General features: G+C 40.6%; 2 protein-coding genes across 4 annotated transcripts in view; both read left to right on the forward strand.

Annotated features, from left to right (window-relative positions):
- On the forward strand, positions 1-18,373 carry RLN3 (relaxin 3). Of its 3 annotated transcripts, none has more exons than XM_031947695.1 (3): positions 1-143; positions 16,528-16,730; positions 17,268-18,373. In XM_031947695.1, exons 2-3 carry the CDS (start codon positions 16,568-16,570, stop codon positions 17,546-17,548), a joined length of 444 nt encoding a protein of 147 aa, XP_031803555.1. In that variant the 5' UTR covers positions 1-143; positions 16,528-16,567; the 3' UTR covers positions 17,549-18,373. The 3 variants fall into 3 exon arrangements, with proteins under 3 accessions (XP_031803555.1, XP_031803554.1, XP_012397560.2); XM_031947694.1 differs by lacking the exon at positions 1-143 and adding an exon at positions 214-509; XM_012542106.3 differs by lacking the exon at positions 1-143 and adding an exon at positions 14,171-14,476.
- Positions 18,370-22,629, forward strand: part of IL27RA (interleukin 27 receptor subunit alpha) — a 14,743-nt gene continuing 10,483 nt past the window's right edge. The window contains exons 1-4 of the mRNA XM_012542080.3: positions 18,370-18,791; positions 20,204-20,357; positions 20,829-20,998; positions 21,098-21,252. Of these exons, the coding sequence (XP_012397534.2) occupies positions 18,656-18,791; positions 20,204-20,357; positions 20,829-20,998; positions 21,098-21,252 (615 nt within the window). The 5' untranslated portion in view covers positions 18,370-18,655. The remainder of the gene's footprint in view (positions 18,792-20,203; positions 20,358-20,828; positions 20,999-21,097; positions 21,253-22,629) is intronic.

Genomic DNA, 22,629 nt, shown 5'->3' on the forward strand with positions numbered 1-22,629 from the left:
TATTGGTTTATAGTCACGCTCTTCAGCGCCCGCTCGAACGCCCGGCACCCCGATTCAGCCGCACCCACGCCCATCAAACGGAACTTCGCTCCGACTGGAAGTAGAGTCCATCACTCCCGCGAGAAAGCCTGAAAGTCTCCTGGGTAGGGAAAGAGAAAGAACTGATAAGATTGCGATTGGACTACTACTAGGAATACGTCTTCCTATTGGACTAAATTGTCCGTCATTCATCCCAAAGTCGGGGATGGGAGGGGAATGAGGAAAGCATCCCCTCCCCCCTGCACCCCAGTCGTCCAGAAGGAATAGTAAAGAATGGGCCGTGCCTGTGGGCTGGAGGGTGGATAGGATAGTACGCCTGCGCCACTTGCTATGGCAGGTGGGAATTGTAGTTCGATCCTGCGGCACAGAGTTTCTGCTTTCACCCTCCCTACGCTGCCAGATGCCAGCCTTGCACCTCTTGTGTGTCGTCACCACCCTTCTCTGATTCGTGATGTCACAAGCCTTCCTCGGTAGTTAGTCTGAAATTAGGGGAGTGGCTTCGTGGCGTCACAATGCGCTAGCCCCATGGTGGGAGTTTCGGCGGGGGGGAGGGGGGACGCCAAAAGCTTCGTTCTGCGGAACCCAGACTTTCGACCTTGCCTGCCCCGGCCCCTCGAGTATCTTTTCCCGGCCTGCGCTCTGCGGGGTTGAGCCATGGGACCGACGGGCAGGAAAGGTCAAGGCTGTCAGGTCGCGTCTGCTGCTATCTGGTGTTCGCAGGCGGCAATTTCCCTGGCTCTGGAAAAGGTCTTCCGAATGGGCGGGGGAATTTAATTAGCGTTCTGGGTAATGAGAAGAGATAAGCAAAGTTCAGAGCTGAGACCCGCCAACCTGTCTGCTGGCGCTCTAGGCCCGCTCTCGCCCCTAGGGACCCCGCAGGAGGTCGGTCTGCCAGCCGGGCACCTCCGGGAATCCTGGTATGCTCAGTTAACCGAGTTGGGGCACAGCGTCCCTACTTCTCCCCCTTCTCCATCATCACTTTGCCTTTGAAATCCAGTTTTTTATTTTTATTAAAATCCTTTTTAGTAGGCTACTGAATGAGACCCTGGGCAGAGTCTTCCCCTTTTGGTCCTGAGTGTGCCTAAAAGATTTGTACTGAATGAGTTTAAGGACGGCTTTTCCAAGCTCTCCAAGCTCTAAATTGAGCTTCATGTAGAGATAATTTTGGACCCTCCCCAGAAGTGGGGGGTAACTAAATGACAAAGTAGACTGAGATAATTGACCTGGGAGTCAGGAAGATCTCAAGTTTTTTTTTTTCTTTTCTCCCCGCCTTTTTTTGAGGGAATTGGGGTTAAGTGACTTGCCCAGGATTACACAGCCAGGATGTGTTAAGTGTGTGAGGTAACATTTGAACTCAGGTCCTTCTGACTTCAGGGCTGGTGCTCTATCCACTGCACCAAATAGCTGCCTCGAGATTTCAGTTCTAATTTGGACCCAGACACTTACTATGTGAACCCTGGATAAATCAACATAATTTCTGTCTGTTTTCTCATCAGTAAAAGGGGGATAAATAGCATCAACCTCCCAGAGTTATGAGATATTATAGTTGTAAAGCTCTTAGTAAAAACACATGGTAAATGTTACACGTTTCCAAAATAGCCTTCGAAGATTTCAGTCCTTCACACTAAACACAGAGAGAATGTGTCCTGAGAGCCTTCAGAACATCTCCTGATGTCGTGATCACTCCTGTGTTTTGGTGTCTGGGTTACAGAGGGTTATTTTTAGACTGAAGTAACACTTTTGGCTTCTATAGTTCATAGCATTTTGCCTCAAATTCTAAAACTGGAGTAAACCGAGTTCCTACTGATGTAAATTTCAAAGCCAGCTAATCCCTGTTACTCCAGATTTGGAATTGGGGGTGGGTGGGGATTTTTTTCTCTCTAAAGAATTCTGTGACTTGGGATGGGGGTAGCTGGTTTATCTTAAACTAGGCTGGAGAGCTGGAAGGCTGATGTCCCTGTAATCTGCCCTACCCAACCGTGCTCAACTCTCAATAATGTTTTGGATGGTGGTATTACTCATTGGAAATGCAAAATAGCATGCTGGGAGTCAAGCTCTGATTGCTATTCTTAACTGTATGACCCAAAGTCACTTTCTTTTTCTGGGCTCTTCTGGAACACGATGAATAGGCTAAATGGTCTTTAATTTTTTAAAAATTGTATACAAAGGCACTATGAATAGGACTCAATATAGACAAAACTGAAACAAGTTTACAAATAGTAGGGGAGAACAACATTGTACCTAAATGTATAAGTAAATACAAAATATATAAAATAAAATTACAAAGTAACTTTAGGAGTTAACTAACAACTTTCAGAGATGAGGAAAGCTCAAGTCTCCCAAAGGAGACTTTCTGTAGACCTTGGATTCCTCAAAGAGTCCAAGTGCTCAATTACTAGTTTGAAGCCCCATAGGGTTCTAATCCCCGCCCCCAGGATTTTCTAGGAAATCCCCTTCCCCCCATCAAACCTTTGAAGTAGAAGTAGATACAAGTATGTTTTATCATGTGGTCTAACATCAACTGGGCTTTCACTGCAAGGAGGCAATTCTTTTGTGTCTTTCTCCCAAGAAATCATTTCACATCTTTTCTTCTGTCTTCAACATCTTTCTCTTTTTCAGATGATTACTATTAAGAAAACTGAGGCCATTTCTTATGTGAGCTTCCTCTTCTCCCCTTCTCACCAACTCAAGATATGAATGATATCCCCTAAAACTCCTTTCCTGCGTCTCCTAGCCAAGTGGGCAACCTTTCACATGTGTCCTTGGATCCTAATACTTTCAATATTCAGCAGATTGCAACTTTATCTCCATTCTCTCTCCAAAAATTCAGCCTTCCTGAATCGGTTCCTTCTCTGCAGGCAAATAGGCCTAATACCCCATCCTTAAAACATTTCCTGGCTATCATCTTATGCTCCTTTCTTTCCTCAAACTCATAGAAAGATGAATTTGTTAAAACTTCCTGGTACTGTATGGAAGCACTGGGAAGATACAACAAAAACAGAACCCCCTCCTCCCTCTTGCTTTCTAGGAATTCTCAGTTTAATGGAAAAGATGATAATAATAATGCAAATGGTACCTCTACTGCCTTTCTTCTCCATCTTCTGATGTTAATCCTTAGTTCCTTCACTGAAATTTCCCTTAAAAATTACCAAGAATCTGGAGTCCTTGTCATTCTTGACCTGTCTGCAGCCATTTGACATTGTCACTGATGCCCCCACTAAGAGCCTTCTGGTTACTCTTCTCACTTATGTTTTCCTGATCTGGTTTATTCCTGGTTTTTTTCTAACCTGTTGGATGGGTTAGATGATCATTATCATGCCCCCAATGGATGTTCTTCAAAGGCTCCTCTCCGTGATCTTCTCTCTCTAGATTCTTGTAACATCAACTCCTATGGTTTCTGATAAAACTCAGAACTAGAATTTGAACTCTGCCTCTCTGTAGTCCATTACCTCTCATGTGGATCAGTGCCATTCTCAGGTTCTCTTCATGTTTCCACTTTCCATTACTTAATTCTTCTTGGACATTTCAAAGTAGATACCCCTTCAAACTTGGGCATGTCCAAAAGAGGGCTGATCTGGCAAACAATCTTGCTCCTTTACCTCAGCATAAGATTTCCCTCACTAAAGCACTGTGAAAGCTGAGGTCAAGCCCTCATCATCTCTTGCTTGAGTTGTTATTGTACTCTTCTAACTAACTCATCTCTTGGCTTCATCATTCTCCATTCTCAATCTATGACCACTACCTATCTGCCTTTTATCACTCTAGTTTCAAATTCTCATCTTAGAGAATTGTTATTATAATGTCTTGCCTCACTTCCAGGCTAGTATTTTCCCTCTCAGGTTTATCCTAAACACCTTTACACTCAATCTTCTCGATGCACTAATCACTTCCGCTCAAAAATGTTCACAGTAGATGAAGAGAGCCATCTACACCTGTGAAGACTGTGTATTTTAAGATCAGCCGGAGTCAGGAATTCAGATTAGGGGAAAATCATCAATCTTTATTCTCAGTGAAGAAAGATCGGAGGTGGAAGAGAATCGGAGATAGCAATGTGTGCAGCTGAATCAAGAAGCTAGCTAGACCAGCAGCCACATGACCAGCAGCTACCAGCATAGAACCCAGGCCTCTCTTCCTGTCTCTCTGCCTCCACCCACCAAAATCGTCATTTCCTATACAACTCATCAGGACTTGCACAGAGAGTGGGTGGGGTCCATTCTTTATCTAAGCATGTATATTAATAGAGTATAGTCCAATTACTATTTAGCCTCACGTGCTTGGGACCTCAGTGCATCAATTCAAGCCTTAGCCCATTACATACACCCAGAGAGAGGACTGTGGAAACTGAGTGTGGATCACAGCACAGAATTTCACTTTTTTTGTTTGTTTGCATTTTGTTTTCTCTTTTTTTTTCTTTTTGATCTAATTTTTTTTTTTTTTTTTTGTGCAGCACAATAATTGTAGAATTAGGTATAGAAGAATTGCACATGTTTAATGAATATTGGATTACTTGCCCTCTAGGGGTAGGGAAATTTGAAATGAAAGGTTTTTCAAGGGTCAATATTGAAAAATTATCCATGTGTATATTTTGAAAATAACAAGCTTTAATTAAAAAAAATCTTTACAATATATAAAATACTTATGTGTCTTGAGCTCACCTGGTATCAGGGAAAGTTGAGGAAGAGCTTTGGAGAGCAACAACAGTTATAATTGGATTATATTTGTGCATGTGGCTTTATCCCTCTATGGATCTTAAACTCCATGAAAGCGGCATACTCTAGCATTTTTTGCACTCCCTCCCTCCACCAAAGTATGTAGCATAGCATAGAATCAATTTCATTTAACTATAAGAAAACTTACTAGAACAGTATTTCAGACAGACAGTCTGTACCCCAAACCCCTCTACAACATCCCTGCAAGTGGGTTTGACAACCCAAGAAATAGTTATTGTTTTATTATCTTCAGCATCTTTAACACCCTTAGACCTTAGCACCCAAAACCAAATACTGTGACATTTTCATCATATCACAAATGTGATGTCCCATGTCACCATGGTGTTAGTGTGTTCATGTATTAGTGTGAAATATCAACTTTGGATGGGGATAGAAAATGAGTTAGCAGAGAATGAAGCCCTCAAGATAAGGGGAAAGATATAGCCTCTAGTGTCATAAGTACCTTCTCAGTTCAAGTCCCAAGTCTGAAGGATACTATCTTAATTTAAAAAAAAAATTAACAGAAGTGATTGCTGACCCTTCCGAAAGGTGCCCGTGGGGTTCATGTTTGATGCTTCTCGCCTATCCCTCTCATCATCTCATTCTCCTCTTGCCCTCTTCCCTTTGTTTGGAATGAATACTCAAATATTTGTCTTGTTTTATTAATATTCTTCCATTCAATTATTATTAGTCTTCCCTGATTGCAGTAGAATATAAGTTTCTAGAGATCAAAAGCTATTTCTCTCTTTTGTTTTTGAATCCTGGAGATCTTAGAGAGTATGAAATGTGCTGCAGAATTTTCAAAGGACAAATATTGTTGTTGTAATTCTCAAAAAAGGAAATGGGGTGGAGTTTGCTAACTTTTATTGACTGGTAAGCTCAACTTCTATTTTTGGAAAACTCATAGAAAACACTATTAAGGAGTTGGCTTGTGAGCACTTAGAGAAGGCAGTATAATCACAAAGACCCACCTTGGATGTGTCATACCTGACAATTTTGAATTTCTTTGTTTCCTCTTGTTTGCCAGAGGAATACTGCAGATTTGAACAAAGCATTTTTGTTTGCATATGTTTGTGATAAAATGGGGAAGCTCTCCATGTGTTGTGATATAATGTACTGTTTGATAGGATTGGAACTGATTTAATGATTGGATCTGAGCAGTCACTAATGAGTCAATATTACTCACTTCAGAGGAAGGTCTCTAGTATAAATCAGTACCCCAGGAAGCTAACTGTTTACTGGCTCTTTGCTATATTGATAATTTTTATTGATCATCCAGTATTAAGGAAAAGAGCTTTTCTACTGAGTGGATCCAACTTTTCAAGATAAATGTTGAAACAAGCTTTTGGAGGTTAATTAGCTTAGGCTAAATTCAACAAGCCAAATAAAAGGGCATTTTAATAGGAATAAAATGTTTATATCTATATCTGAGTTCCAAAATAAACTTTCTAAATATACAATGTGAAAACCAAAGAAAATCTGGGGATTTTAAGGGACAAGTTAAATGAATAAACAGTGTGATATGGTAGCCAACACAGTGATTTTTATTCTAGAGAAAATCTAGCTATATCATTGATAAGACAGGGAGGGAATAAGTGTTACATATATATATAGTACATGTTCTGTGAGGTTACATCTGGAGAACTCTGCTCAGTTCTGGAAATCATGTTTTAGGAAAAGACTTGGACAAATGAGGATTCAGAAGTAGTCAACCTGCATGGAAATTTCTAGAAAACATGTCCTAAGAAAATTTAGTTGAAGAATTTGAAGCCTGGAAGAAGAAAACAAGCAATTACAATGCATACCATATGTGTCAGCTGTGCTAAGTATTTTTATAAATATTATCTCAGGAAAAATCGAGTGCCTTTAGAGGTGTGAGCTCATTGGGAGGTCTTTTTTTAAATTAAAGCTTTTTATTTTTCAAACCATGGACAATTCAATATTAGCCCTTGTAAAACCCTGTGTTCCGATTCCCCTCCCCCTTTCTCCTATGCCCTCCCTTAGATGGCAAGTAGTCCAATATATGTTAAATATGATAGAAATATATATTAAATCCAATATATGCATACATATTTATATAATTATCATGCTACACAAGAAAAATCAAATCAAACCAATAAAAAAAAAGCAAAATAAAATGCAAGCAAACAACAAAAAGAGGGAAAATGCTATGTTGTAAACCACTCAGTTCCCACAATCCCCTCTCTGGGTGTAGATGGCTCTCTTCATCACTGAAAAATTGGAACTGGTTTGAATCATCTCATTGTTGAAGAGAACCACATCCATCAGAATTCATCATCATGTAGTCTTGTTGTCATGTATAATGATCTTCTGGTTCTGCTCATTTCATTCAGCATCAGTTCATGTAAGTCTCTCCAAGCCTCTCTGAAATCATCTTGCTGTTCATTTCTTACAGAACAATAATATTCCATAACATTCATATATCAAGATTTATTCAGCCATTCTCCACTTGATGGGCATTCACTCAGTTTCCACTTTCTTACCACTACAAAAAGGGCCACCACAAACATTTTTGCATATGTAGGTCCCTTTCCCTCCTTTAAAATCTCTTTGGAATACAGACTCAGGAGAGACACTGCTGGATCAAAGTGTATGCACAGTTTGATAACTTTTTGAGCATACTTCCAAATTGCTCTCCAGAATGGTTGGATCTGTTCACAATTCCACCAACAATGTATTAGTGTCCCAGTTTTCCCACATCTCCAACATTCGTCATTATCTTTTCCTGTCATCTGTCATCTTAGCCAGTCTGAGAGGTGTATAGTGGTATCTCAGAGTTGTCTTAATTTGCATTTCTCTGATCAATGTGATTTAGAACACCTTTTCATATGACTAGAGTGAGTTTCAATTTCTTCATTTGAAAATTGTTCATATCCTTTGACTGTTTATCAATTGGAGAATGACTTGAATTCTTATAAATTTGAGTCAATTATATATTTTAGAAATGAGGCCTTTATCAGAACCTTTGAATGTAAAAATATTTTCCCAGGTTTTCGCTTCCCTTCTAATCTTGTCTGCATTAATTTTGTTTGTACAAAATCTTTTAAACTTAATATAATCAAAATTATCTATTTTGTAATAAATAATGATCTCCAGTTCTTCTTTGGTCACAAATTCCTTCCTCCTCCACAGATCTGAGAAGTAAACTGTCTTATGTTCTAATTTGTTTATAATATCATTCTTTTATGTCTAGATCATGAACCCATTTCAACCTTATCTTGTTATATAGTGTTAGGTGTGGATCAATACCTAGTTTCTACCATACTAGTTTCCAATTTTCCCAGCAACTTTTTTCAAATAGTGTATTCTTATCCCAAAAGCTGAGTCTTTGGGTTTGTCAAACACTAGATTACTATAATCATTGATTATTTTGCTCTGGGAATCTAACCCTATTTCACTGATCAACTACTATATTTCTTAGCCAATACCAAATGGTTTTGATGACCACTGGTTTATAATGTAGTTTTAGATCTGATACAGTGTGAAGACTGTGTATTTTTAAATCAGCAGGAGTCAGGAATTCAGGTTAGGGGAAAATCGTCAGTCTTTATTCTCAGTGAAGAAGGATCAGAGGTGGAAGATAATCGGCGATAGCAATGTGTGCAGCTGAGTCAAGAAGCTAGCTAGATCAGCATCCACACGACCAGCAGCTAGGAGAATGGAACCCAGGCCCAATCTCTCCCAGCTTCTCTTCCTGTCTGTCTCTCTGCCTCCACCCACCAAAATCGTCATTTCCTATACAACACATCAGGACTTGCACGGAGAGTGGGCAGGGACCATTCTTTATCCAATCATGTATATTAATAGAGTATAGCCCAATTACTATTTAGCCTCACTCACTTGAGACCTCAGTGCATCAACTCAAACCTCAGCCCATTACAGTACAGCTAGGCCACCTTCATTTGCATTTTTTTCCATTAATTCCCTTGAAATTCTTGATCTTTTATTCTTTCAGATTTTTGTTATTTTTTCCTAGGCCAGTAAAATAGTTTCTTGGGAGTTTGATTAGTATAGCACTAAATAAATAGATTAGTTTAGTATCATTGGGAGGTCATATAAATCAATTGTTGGGATTTTTTTTTAAGTGCCTACTATATATGTATATTTTAATATAACTTTTTATTGCCAGAACCCATGCCAGGGTAATTTTTTTACAACATTATCCCTTGCACTCACTTCTGTTCCGAATTTTCCCCTCCCTCCATCCCCTCCCCCAGATGGCAAGCAGTCCTATATATGTTAAATATGTCACAGTATATCCTAGTTACAATATATATGTGCAGAACTGAACAGTTCTCTTGTTGCACAGGAAGAATTGGATTCAGAAGATAAAAATAACCTGGGAAGAAAAACAAAAATGCAAATAGTTTGCATTCATTTCTCAGTGTCTGTTGGGAATATTTTTGAAGGAATTTTTTGGTTCATGGAAACTTCTTGAGTTTCATTCACTAACTTGATCCTGTGAGTCTGGCATTCAAGGCCTACTTGATACCTCTTAGCTATACCCCTCGCTGTCCATAGTTTTCTTCTTGCCCTCTTACTTTCCTTTTTTTGGAATGAACGCCTGCAATGTCTGCCCTATTTTTGCATCATTTCTCTGACTAGTCTTCTCTGATCCCAGTGAAATGAAAGCTTTTAGAATCGAAGACTTTTTTTTTCTTTATTGTTTTAAAAAATTCCTTCTTTCCTTCCTTCTTTCCATCTTTTTAAATTCAGAATATTTTATTTTTTCAAAAGCTTTTTATTTTCAAAACATATGCACAGATAATTTTTCAACATTGACCCTTGCATAGTCTTGTGTTCCAAATTTTCCCCTTTCCCTCTACTCCCTCCCCTATACATATTAAAATTTGTTAAATCTAATATATGTAAATTATTTATAAAATTATGTTACTGCACAAGAAAAATCAGATCAAAAAGGGAAGAAAATGAATAAGAAAACAAAATGCAAGCGAACAACAAAAAAGGAATGTTATGTTGTCATCCACACTCAGTTCCCTCAGTCCTCTCTCTGGGTGTAAATGGCCCTCTTCATCACAAGATCATTGAAACTGGCCTCAATCATCTCATTGTGGGAAAGAGTCACATCAGAATTGATCATCATATAGTCTTGCTGTTGCCGTGTACAATGATTTCCTTGGTTCTGCTTATTTCACTTAGCATCAGTTCATTTAAGTCTCTCCAGGCCTTTCTAAAATTATCCTGCTTATTGTTATGCCTTCTATGACATAATTTTTTATCTGGGACATTTTCCAGCTTATTCATGTCTTAAAAAACATGACTCCAAGGACTGAACACAATACTCTAAATGAAGTCTAACTGAAATGCATAATTAAGGTGCAAAGTAAAAATTGATATCCCCAATCAGCAGTTGACTCTTTCCTTTTCAGCCTTACACTTAGGAACTTTCCCCCTTTTCCATTAGATTGTAAGCTCTTTGAGGGCAAGAAATACTAGACTATTAAGTCCAATCAAGATGAGCTAGTTGCTGTAACAGCAGCTTTCTTGGGTTTTAGATATATTAGTTCTTTTATGGAATCCATAGGTGCCTCATTGGACCAGTATCAGTGATGGCGAGTTTCTCTGCTTGACATTACAATTATACTTTTTCTTGTGTTTAATAGGGCAACACATGTGACTTCTGAAAAGGCTTTGTCTTGGAGCCACAATGGGGGGGGGGGGGGACATAAAGTATACATCCTATTCCAGAACTTAACCTAATACCAACTTCCTCCTGCATCAAGCACCAAAAAGGGAAGTGGACAATGTTTTTCATAATTTCCTGGAACTTGGAAGAGAATACCTAAGGCTTGGAGTCCAAATGGAGACCTGAATATGAATTCCATTCATCCTCACTCCCCAATACCTGTCTTTTCATTTAAAAGACCTTGCAAAAGGGTGTGTCTTTTGTTATTATAAAGCTTTTTGTTTATAAAACACTTGTATGGGTAATTTTTCAATGTTGACTCTTGCAAAACTTTCAAATTTTTCCCTTTCCCCACTTCCCTAGATAGCAGGTAGTCCAATACATGTTAAATATGTTAAAATATATGTTAAATCCAATATGTGTATACATATTTATAGTTATTTTGCTGCATAAGCAAAATTAGATCTAGGGAAAAAAACTAGGAAAACAAAATGCAAGCAAACATCAACAGAAAGCGTGAAAATGCTATTTTGTGGTCCACACTCAGTTCCCACAAGCCTTTCTCTGGGTATATATGGCTTCATCATTGAACAACTAGAACTGGTTTAAATCATCTCATTGTTGAAGAGAGCCACATCTATAAGAACTGATCATCATATAGTCTTGTTGCCACGTATAATCTAATTTTGCTCATTTCACTTAGCATCAATTTATGTAAGAGTCTCCAGGCCTCTCTGAAATCATCCTGTTGGTCATTTCTTACAGAACAATAATATTCCATAACATTCATATACCATAACTTATTCAGCCATTCTCCACAATAGCTATCCCTTCAATCCAACCTTCTGTGGCATAATTTTTTATGTGGGACATTAACCAGCTTATTCATGTCCTTTCTTAAAAAAAATGTCTCCAAGGACTGAACACAGTAATTTAAGGTGCAAAGTAAAAAATAGATATCCCCAATCAGCAGTTGACTCTTAACTTTTTTTTTTTTTTTAAATTATAGTAACTTTTTATTGACAGAATCCATGCCAGAGTAATTTTTTTACAACATTATCCCTTGCACTCATTTCTGTTCCGATTTTTCCCTCCCACCCTACACCCCCTCCCCTAGATGGCAAGCAGTCCTATATATGTTGAATATGTCCTAGTATATCCTAGATACAATGTATGTGTGCAGATCCAAACAGTTTTCTTATTGCACAGGGAGAATTGGATTCAGAAGGTAGACTCAACTTTTCAACCTAACACTTAGGAATTTTCCCTTTTCCCATTAGATTGTAAGCTCTTTGAGAGGGCAGGGACTGCCTTTTTGCCTCTCTTTGTATCTTCACTGCCTGGCACAGAATAATAAATTGATTTTCACTTAGCACAAATTGCCCTGGAATCATGTTCTGATGATATACACCATATCGATGTTTATGACTTGTACATTCCTTAAAACAAGCATAGCCATTGATTCATCTTTATGATGCAGTATTTTGTACACAATAGTTAATATTTGTCCAACTGAATTTGTCCAACTGAAAGTAAATTTTTACTTTCCCTATCTAATATTTCTGCTCAAACCTAGGGCGATTTTTTTGTTTTGTTTTGTTGTAAAGAAAAAACCCTTTGATACTGAGTTCTGCACACCCAGGTGATCATCATATAGTCTTGTTGCCACCTGGTGCCACCTGGATGCTTCTCTCACCCAGGTGAGAGAAATGTAACTTTAGTCTGTTGAATTACAAGAATTATCCATCTGTGGGTTGGAGATCTCCCTGGAGCCCTTGGGAATGCAGGATATGGCCTCCTAACTTGTCACTTGACTTTCAAAGCTTATAATCTTACAAACTAAAATGATTGGAATCTCCTTGGTGAGATTATTTCTCTCCTTGTTTGAACTGAGCTTTATATCATTTCCAATTGAAGAACTGCTTAAATCTTATTTATTCTTTAATCTAGTCTGTCTTACCATAGTATTGGTTAAGAAGTCAGGGGTCCTCAAACTTTTTAAATAGGGGGCCAGTTTACCGTCCCTCAGACTGTTGGAGGGCCGGACTATAGTAAAAACAAAAACTTTGTTTTGTGGGCCTTTAAATAAAGAAACTTCATAGCCCTGGGTGAAGGGGATAATCGTCCTCAGCTGCCACATCTGGCCTGTGGGCCATAGTTTGAGGACCCCTGGAAGTGTTTTGCAAAGCTTAAAGTACTATATACATGTTATCATTATTAATCTGCATAATTCCCCTAAATTTTGTTAACTGTTTAATAAATATACTAGTTATTCACGATCTTTTCTGTAACCAGTTTTTGGTGGGGACCTAAGCTGGTTAAAAAGTATATATGCTAAGTGCTGCCCTTCCCTTGAGAAGTGTGATCAGGGAAAGTAGGCCCCTAGACTGCCATACTTGAGTTGTGGTAGAGAGATATAAATATAGCTCAATACCCTTTTTGAACATAAATAAAAGAGCAAATGACCAGCCACTTGCCCTCCTGCTCCCCACAAATGTGGGAAATCTTCAGCTCCTATTTAAGAGAGATGGGCCAGTTCCTAAGTTAGATATCTATGCCACATTTCAATCAGTCAGTCAAACCATATATATATTTAGTTTTCCACACGTATCTTATGCATAGGACTCAAATCTAGGTTCCCTCTGAGTCTTAAAATCTATCATTTGTGGAGAAAGGAAAGATACAGATTAGGGTTTTGAGTCATGTGAATCCCATAACCCAAGCCAGTATTTTACCCTAGATGATACTAATCTTGAACCTGAAAAAAAAAAGAACAAGGTAGTAGATAATTGGTGCAGAATTTTTATCACTCTTTTTTTTTAAACAAAAGATTCAGAAGGGGAGGAGATGTTATATGTTGAAAATTCCTGTAGTAGAAAAGAAAAAAGAAAATTGCAAAGAAAAAAGATCATGTCAGATGACAAGAGTTTTCCTTTTCTGACAGGTTTCTAGGCTTGATAGATCAATGACATATGGTAGATATAATATATCAGAAAAGCAGAATTTCCCTCATGATGTTCTCATGAACAAGATGGAAAAGTATGGGTTGGGTGAGAGTCCAGTTGAGTGGATTCTGAATTGAATGACCAGATCCAAAGGGTGATTCATTAATTAGTTAATGTCAGCTTGGAAAGGAGTGCCTCAGGGACCATCTAGATGTCTGTGGTCCTGAGCCGTTTGACATTTCTCAGTGACTTGGATGAAGGCATAGATGACATTTTAAATCCAATTTCCGGTGACCCAAAGCTAAGGATAGCTAACATACTGCATGATAGTCTGGATCTGAAAAGATTTTTGGCAGCTTGAATGAGGGACCATATCCAATACAATTAAATTGAGATAAATTTAAAATCCTTTGCTTGGGTTAAAAAAAAAAAAAATTATCCGCACAAGTAATTTATGGGAGAAATGTGACTGAAAAATATTTTATATGAAAAAGATTTGGAGATATTCATGGATTGAAAACCTAATATGGGATATGGCAGTCATAAGAAACTAAATCTTAGATGGCAGTTAGATAATAACTAGCACATATACAGCATTTCAAGCTTTGCAAAACACCTCGCAAATATTAACTTATAACAATTCTTGGTGATAGGTATTAATATTTTAGAGATGAGGAAACTGAGAGACAAAGATTAAGCTATTTACCCAAGGTCAAAATTTTAAACATCAGAAGCTGGATTTGAAAGGGCCTAGCCACAGTGCCACCTAGCTGCCCTAGGGAAGAATTCATACAAAGGAAGTAGTGTTTGCTCTTACTTGCACCAAAGCTCCATGCTTGGAGCGGGCCTAGGAGAGAATGAACATGTTGGTGCAGTGAACTGAGGACTCTTCCATAAAAAGCATAATTAGAAGGAAATAGATTCAAACTAGAGAAGGAGACAGCAGAAAGGTAACAGCTGAAGGTAATAACAGAAATGGCCGTTTGTGGGAGGAAGATTAGACATATTCTACTGGGCTTCAGAGAGTGGAATGAACAAAGCATGGAAGTCAAGAGAAAGCCAGCTGATGCTCGATGTAACAATTGGAGCTACCCACAGCTAGAACGTCCCTCGAGGTACTGTCTTTCCAGCGAGACCTCAAACAAAGGTTTACCTTATGCTCAGATAAAGGACAAAATGGCTCCTGTAGTCCTAATTCTGCAAATTGTATAATGAAGGGGTTGGGCCATGTCCACTAACCTGCTTCAGTCCTAGGCTTTCTTCTCCTGCTACACTATTTCACTTGGTAATCTAATTCAATTAACTCTGTGCTGATGATTCTTAAATCCAATTATCTAATCCCAGCCTCTCGTCTAATCTCCATCTTGAACTAGATGCCTTGGAAACATCTTAAACTCAATATGTCCAAAGCTAAACTCACAATCTTTATCCCCTAAAACAGCCTCCCTTCCAAATTTCCCCACTACTGTTGAAGGGCATGCAATGCATGCAACCTGGGTGTCATCCTTGACTTCTCACTCTAATCCCTCTATTCTGTTGCCAAGACCTGTTGATTTTTACCTTTGTAATATCGTCAAAAATGCCACTTCCTCTCCTTTCATACTGCTACCAATGTGGTGTAGGCCCTCATGTCCTCCCTCCTGGACTCCAGGACTACTGCAGTAAATTTCTGGTGGTCTGCCCACCATACATCTCTTCCAGTTCTAATTTATCCTCTACCTAGCCAAATCCCAGCTAAAATCCCACCATTTACCAGAAGCCTTTCTCAATCCCTCTTAATTTGATTACCTTTCCTCTGTTTATTTCTTATTCATCCTTTATATACCTTATTTGTGTATAACTATTTACATGTCATTTCTTCCATCAGATTGTGAGTAGCTCAAAATTAGGGGCTATCTTTTAATCTTTCTTTGTATCCCCAGAACTTAGCATAGTCTGGCACATAACACACGTCTAATGTTTATTAACTGAGTGACTCATTTCTTTCAGGCCCTATCATCCCTTGAATTCCCCTGGCTCTGTTCCCCTTAGTCCTGCTTCTCATAGATCCTCAGAATTTCTGTTTGTTTTTCCCTTGGTCTAAGCCCCATTGAAAAGATGATGGATCTTGCTGTTTTGTATACACACACACACACACACACACACACAGGTTAGACACACATACACTCAGGTTAGACCTTGAGTTAAAATCCTCATGCTTTGTAGCTATGTAACCTCCGAACCTTTTGAGGACTATCCTCTCCTAATTAATACCAATTAATATTCATATAGCAATTTAATGTTGGCAAAATGCTTTATACATGTTACTTCTTTGGAGCTTCACAGCAACTTTGATATTTAAGGTCTTCCACAGCCGGCACCTACCCACATTTCTAGTGTTATTTCCTAGTACTTCATTTCATGGACTTCACATCCCAGCACATCTGGACTATGTTTAGCTGTTCAATAAGCTTCCATCCTTCACCTCTTGCCTCCATGGTTTTGCATAAGCTACTTCTCATGTTTAGAATGAACTACTTCCTCTATCTTTTTTTTAAACCTCAATTCCTCTGGGAAAATCCCTAATTTCCACAATTTATTTGTTTCTTTTCCTCAAGTTTCCTCAAATTCTATTCACTTATTTTGGTGTTATATTTCCTGAATGTAATATTTGTCTTTGTACATCCAGCTCCCAACTCTTGAGTTCTACGTGGCAGATGCATAATACTAATTCACTGAACTGAAATGAATTAAAACCTCTTCCCCTTTCTAGACTTATCTAGGTTTATCTAAAATGAGGGAATTAGATTACATGTTTTCTGAGATTCCATCTTGTTCTAAATCCTATGAGAGTGTTTTTTACCAGCTGAAAGATCCAGGCCCTTTGGCTTCAAGTTGGAAGTCCAGTTATTTTCCTCATCCGCAGCAATGACACATCCTCTTCAGTCCCCCGCCTCCTCTGTCCCTGCCTGATCATCAGCTTCTTCCCCATCACTGGGAAAAGGTTATCGCTAAACCCAGGTGACTTCCTTGGGAATGGAGGGGTCGAGGAGACGGACACCGGTCCTGCTGCTAGCTAGAGGAGATAAGAGAGGTCGTACCTTATCTTATAACACTTGGCTATAAATGGGAGGCAGAAGCAGGGATGGAAAAGGCAGCTGGACCTGACATAGCACTCTGGTTCCAGACAGGTATTTCTCCCCAGCAATTCTTGCCTTTGGTCCACCATGCCCAAGGCTGTGCTGCTCCTGATACTGTGGGCTTTGCTGGGGAATCTGCCAGCAGCTGAGGGCCGGACATCTCCCTATGCAGTAAAGCTATGCGGTCGAGAGTTCATCCGGGCTGTCATCTTTACCTGTGGGGGATCTCGATGGAGACGAGATAGGGCAGGTGAGTAATGGGAAGGGAGGGGACACCTGAGAGTGGAGCCAAAGCCCAAACCATTCACCGTGGATGCTGAGAGTGTGTGTGCATTGTGTTTCAGGCTGGGCCAGGTAAGACAGAGATCAGTCAGAGCAGGAAGGGGACACCAAGGCAGTCTAATCTAGTTTAATCATTCGTTTTACAGATGAGGAAACTCAGGATAACAAGCGCAGTCACATGGCCACGCAGTGCCAGAGACAGGATTTAAAACTAGATCATAATTTTCTTGGACTGGAAGAAATTTAGAGACTGTTTAATCTAAACAAACCCATTAGAATCCATGCACCTTTAAGAGCTCTGTGGGGAGAAAATGAGTCTGGGGTGGGGGAGAGACCTTGTTCTGTCCTGGGAAGAAAGAAGGACTGGCAAGCACAGATTAAAGGGACCAACTGAAAGTTTCTAAACCTCTTTTTTTTGTGGAGGGAAGTCTGAGGCACTTAAGGGACTCAGCCCATTCATGGGGAGAATTCAAGAAGCTATATCATGTCTTACTCTGTTTTCTAGGGAAGGCCTTTGCTGAGGAATTGGGGGATGAATCCCAGGAGACCACTTCGATTGAATGGCTGTCCAGCCCCCTCGTGCCACTGTCCAGGGAGCCTGAAGACTTCTACAGCAGTGTCAGAGGCTCTAACTGGTCCGGGATGTCCAGAAGCAGACCAGAATTGGAGCCTGAGGCCAAGCCTGGCCAGGGCTTCCTTCGGGGGGGCCGGGATGTTTTAGCAGGTGTCTCCAGCAATTGCTGCAAGTGGGGCTGCAGCAAGACTGAAATCAGCAGTCTATGTTAGATTCTCAGGGGGAGATTAAAATTTCTCTGCAGAGTTTTAGACTCAGGGGAGTCTGACTTTTCCCCTTATTCCTCCTGGTTCTAGACTCCAGTCCTCCCTGCTCTCTACCCTACATAAAGCCACATTCTATGTCCTTTCCCTGTCTCTGTCTGTCTCTTTCTCTCTCTCTCCCCTCTCTTCCCCACTCTGTTCTTCCCTTTGTTTTCAAGTCCTAGAGTGGGGTTCCCTTCCCTTCCATGTCCCTACTCTAGTTTCCTTTCTGGTGTTAGATTTCTCTCTGCTCCTCAACTTCTCTCTAGATTGCCCCTACCCCCGGTTCCTGATCTATGTACTATCTCCTCAACTTTGTACCTCTCCTCTGCCTGGCCCTTGAGTTTCCTCTACCCTGACCCTGTTTGGGAAATGGAGCCTGCCTATCACCCTTCTGCTGTTTTTACGGGTACAAGAAGGAGGAAATCAATTGTAGGGGGATGGTCATAGAGAGCTGTCCTAAAGTCACTGATTTCTGGCCCTGGGGAGGGAAAATTGTCATCCGGAATTATGGATCATACATTTAAAACCAGACAAGGCTTCAGATGTATCCCCACAGTTACAATTTGGGATTGGCCCATACATGATTGTGAATACCCACAATCATACCCACATTATTTTACACCCAGAATCGTTCAGTCACATAGGACAATGATAAATAGTTGCTATTTGCACTCACTGTGGGGGATGGGGAAAGGGTGGGTGGTTGGGGCTGGGAGGCCGGATGCATGGGTTCAGGATGTGGGTTGGCCCTGGTCCAGGCTTTCTCAAAATCTCAATAAAACTCTGAATGACTTTGTGTGTATGTGTGTCTATTGATCATTGTAGGGGTAGGTGGTCAACCAGCCTCCTTTCTCCCCCCACTCCCCAGCTGAGGGGCAGTGCACCTCCCTTGAGCCTCAGTTTCCCCAAAAGAAATCCTCATTGGTCCTTTGGTTAGGGCACACCTCCCTCCCACAATCTGGGACTTTCTGCCCTGAGCATGGGTTTGAGGGTTGTTATTACCTCATCAGTTCGAGCAGGAAGCTAGGTCCGGGGTCAGCTGGAGGGAGCAGAGGGAGCCGGGTAGGGGCTGCCATGGATACACTTGGGTGCATCTGGACTCCAGGCGCCAGCTTTCCTCTGTTCCTGCCACAGCTGCTACCCCCAAAGTTACTGCTATTGCTGTGGCTATTGCTGCCTTTGCCAGTGAGGTCTCCAGATGTCCCAGAGGGTGAGTAACTGACTATAGTCTTCCATGCCCCTGGTCTGCTCATCCAGCTCTGGTGGCTCCGGAGGGCCCTTCACTTCACACTGAGCCTCAGGCGGGTGCTGGGTGGGATCCTCTATAGCCTTCTTTTTCCAATCCCTCTCTCCTCCCCCTTCTTCATCCTCTAGGCAGCTCACTCCCTGTGGAACCAACTCCTCAAAATGTAGGAGTCTGAGAATGATTTATACATGTATAACTTGGGGGAAGAGAGAGGGAGGCTTGGGAGGATTCTGGGCCCCTGAGTAAGGCCCCAGTCCCCTGGTGTGGCAGAAGCTGGAAGTTGCTCCTTCAAATGATATTTATTTAACTGCCTGTGTACATAAGTTGTGCCAACTGCTGGGTAAGCAAGGAAATTTTGATAAAATATCTGGAAAATTCATGGGGGGATGATTATTAGTGTAAAAAAAAAAATTCAAGACTTAGAGTTAGTTGAAATTTGAATTGGAATCCTGACTCAGACAGGTCCTCACTGGCAGTGGGGACTGAACTTTTAACCTGAGTTTTTTAACTTCTAAAATGTACAGTTTTATAGTCCTATAGTCCCTACCTCCCATGGTTGTCAGGAAGAATAAATGAGAGAATGTATATAAAGTGCCCTGTGAACCTTAGAATAAAATGTCACTTATTACTGTTAAGTCCTTACACTTTCTCAGTTTCATCCTCTGTGAAATGGGGCTGAAAGTATTTGCACTATTTAACTTACAAGATAGTCATAAGGAAAGTGCTTTGCCAATCTCAAAGCACTGGGAGTACTTTATGAGGCTGTATGCTCTTCATGATTACATGATCAAAGGGAGAAATGAAGTAATACATATGAATCCACAAGGAGGTCATGACTGAGTCAAACTCAAGGAGTCAGGTGCTCCCAGGAAGTAAGGGGAAGTCAGGAGGGTCTATAGAAAAGAGTTCAAAAGTAGATGAGCTGGGGTACTGCCCATCCCTTCTACTGATCAGCTGCTGGATTTGAGCCCTCGCTGACCTTCAACATCCTCCTCTGTGAAATGAGGAGATTGGATGCCATAATCCCTTTCAGGTCTGACCTTCTGTGAGCTGAGCTTTAAAAGAATGGAAATTAAGCAGATAAAGAGGGAGAATACTTAAGTATAGGAGACCACGTGGGCCAGGAGAGTGGTGAGCATAACTAGGAGTCAGAGAGTTCTATAGTTTGGTTAGAGAGTGAGGAAAAAGTGGAAATAAATATAGGGACCCAATAGGAAATGAGATTGGGAAAGACCAGGGTTTGGGGTGGCAGATTTGGCATCGCTTTGAATGCCAGGCAGCAGGGACTGATCTTGACTATGGCTGCAATAAGGAGACACGGGTTTATAGGGCAGGGGAATAATGTGACAAGATCTCTCTGTGTAAAACTGGAACAGGATGGTATGCGGACCAGGAATCCATGCCCTCCTGGGCTTCACTCCATCAACTCCAGTGCTACTTTATGAAATCCAAGGGGCACATGAACTGCACCTGGGCACCCAGCTTGGACCCTGACATTCCTTATAACTTCTACTTTCAGAGCTTAAAGTAGTGAGTAAAACGGCTTTTCTACCACATCCCTCCTCTCCCACATCCCTTCCTCCATCACCACCAGAATTGGCAGCTTTCAGGTCCCACCCTCTAGCCCCACTGATGTACTTCCTCCTCAAGCCGGGGAGAAGACCCAGCACTTGGTACCCCTAAGCAGATTTGCTCAGGTTTCAGCATAATTTTATCCTCTCCTCCAAGTGATTAAGTTGGTCCCTTAATGAAAAGGAATGTGGTACATGGGACAGAGCCCTGCCTTTGATGCTTATTCAATGTGATATTGGGCAAATTACTTCATCTCCTTGGGCCTCAGTTTCCTCATTTGTAAAACGAAGAGATTTAAAGTCGATAATTCTATAACTTCTATCGACCCCCCGCATCAGATGAGAGGATGGATATACTTCCAGCTCTAGGATGCTCCTAGATTCCTGTGTCCTGCCTCCTCCACGATCTTTCTGCTTTCTTCCTCACCAGTCACTCCAATAGGATCCAAAATGTCACAGTACCCAGAGATCAGAGCTGGGTCACTGTGGGACGGGAACACCTCACCATCTCTGACCAATACCTCGTATGGCTGAGCCCAAAGGACAAGACTTCCCAGCCTGGAGACCCAGAGCCACTCCACTTGTCTTTGGATTCCATAGGTACCTCCAGAGAGCGGGGAAAGGGGGTTCCTGCCTGGAGAAGAGCTTCTTGGGAGTGCCTGCGGTTCACAGGGTTATTGCTCTTTTTCTCTTCTACAGTGAAGCCTGAGCCACCAAAACTAAGCCAAGAAGTAGAATTCTCTAATGACCCCACAGAGGTCACTGTGACTTGGACCCTCCCTGACTGGCCTTCCCATGAGAATTTTGAGTGTCAGCTCCGCTTCCGGGAGGTCTCTGATTCAATATGGAAACAAGTGAGTCACATCCCCCAAATTTCTGAAGGCCATTTTGGGTTTGATGTTCCAGAATAATATTAATGATAATAACTATTATTTACACAGAACTGTAAGACTTGCAAATCACTTTATATATACTAATTTGATTATTTTTATTATTATCATAACTATTATCATTAGTGCCATTTTACAGATGAGGAAACTGAAGCACAGGAAAGAGAAATGACAGGGAAAGTCACATAAACAATAAGTGGCAAAACCCAATTTTCTTTTTTTTTATTTATTTATTTTTTATTTAATAGCCTTTTATTTACAGGATATATACATGGGTAACTTTACAGCATTAACAATTGCCAAACCTCTTGTTCCAATTTTTCACCTCTTACCCCCCACCCCCTCCCCTAGATGGCAGGATGACCAGTAGATGTTAAATATATTAAAATATAACTTAGATACACAATAAGTATACATGACCAAAACGTTATTTTGCTGTACAAAAAGAATCAGACTCTGAAATATTGTACAATTAGCTTGTGAAGGAAATAAAAAATGCAGGTGTGCATAAATATAGGGATTGGGAATTCAATGTAATGGTTTTTAGTCATCTCCCAGAGTTCTTTTTCTGGGCATAGCTAGTTCAGTTCATTACTGCTCCATTAGAAATGATTTGGTTGATCTCGTTGCTGAGGATCATCAGATCCTGGTCCATCAGAACTGGTTATCATATAGTATTGTTGTTGAAGTATATAATGATCTCCTGGTCCTGCTCATTTCACTCAGCATCAGTTCGTGTAAGTCTCTCCAGGCCTTTCTGAAATCATCCTGTTGGTCATTTCTTACAGAACAGTAATATTCCATAATATTCATATACCACAATTTATTCAGCCATTCTCCAACTGATGGACATCCATTCAAAAACCCAATTTTCAACTCAAATTCTGGGTTCTCTTTATGCTGTTTCATGCTACTCCCCTCACAAGCAGACTCTGGATAGGCTGCAACTATGTCATAACATTTATTAAGTGCCTCCTGGGTACCAGACACTATGCTAAGTGCTAGGGATACAAAAAGAGACAAAGGACAGTTCCTGTCTTCAATGGGCTCACAATCTAATGGATAAGACAATGTGCAAACTAATACGTACAAAGCAAGCTGTACAAATGTTGTTCCACTTGTATCTTCATGATCCCATTTGGGATTTTATGGGCAAAGATACTATAGTGGTTTGTCATTTTTTTCTCTGATTCATTTTATAGATAAAGAAACTGTGATAAAAAGGGTCAAGTGACTTGCCCAGGGTCACACAGCTGAGGCCAGATCTGAACTCATGAAGATGAGTCACCCTGACTCCAGGCCCAGCACTCTATCCACTGCGCCATGTAGCTTCCATGTATA

The sequence above is a fragment of the Sarcophilus harrisii genome, chromosome 1 (genome assembly GCF_902635505.1).
Source record: "Sarcophilus harrisii chromosome 1, mSarHar1.11, whole genome shotgun sequence".
Taxonomy (NCBI): domain Eukaryota; kingdom Metazoa; phylum Chordata; class Mammalia; order Dasyuromorphia; family Dasyuridae; genus Sarcophilus; species Sarcophilus harrisii.

Coding starts and splice junctions, on each gene's coding strand:
- RLN3 (XM_031947694.1), top strand. CDS start 370: ATGGCAGGTGGGAATTGTAGTTCGATCCTGCGGCACAGAGTTTCTGCT. Junction 510..16,527: donor GATGTCACAAGCCTTCCTCG/GTAGTTAGTCTG, acceptor CTCTGGTTCCAG/ACAGGTATTTCTCCCCAGCA. Junction 16,731..17,267: donor ATGGAGACGAGATAGGGCAG/GTGAGTAATGGG, acceptor TCTGTTTTCTAG/GGAAGGCCTTTGCTGAGGAA.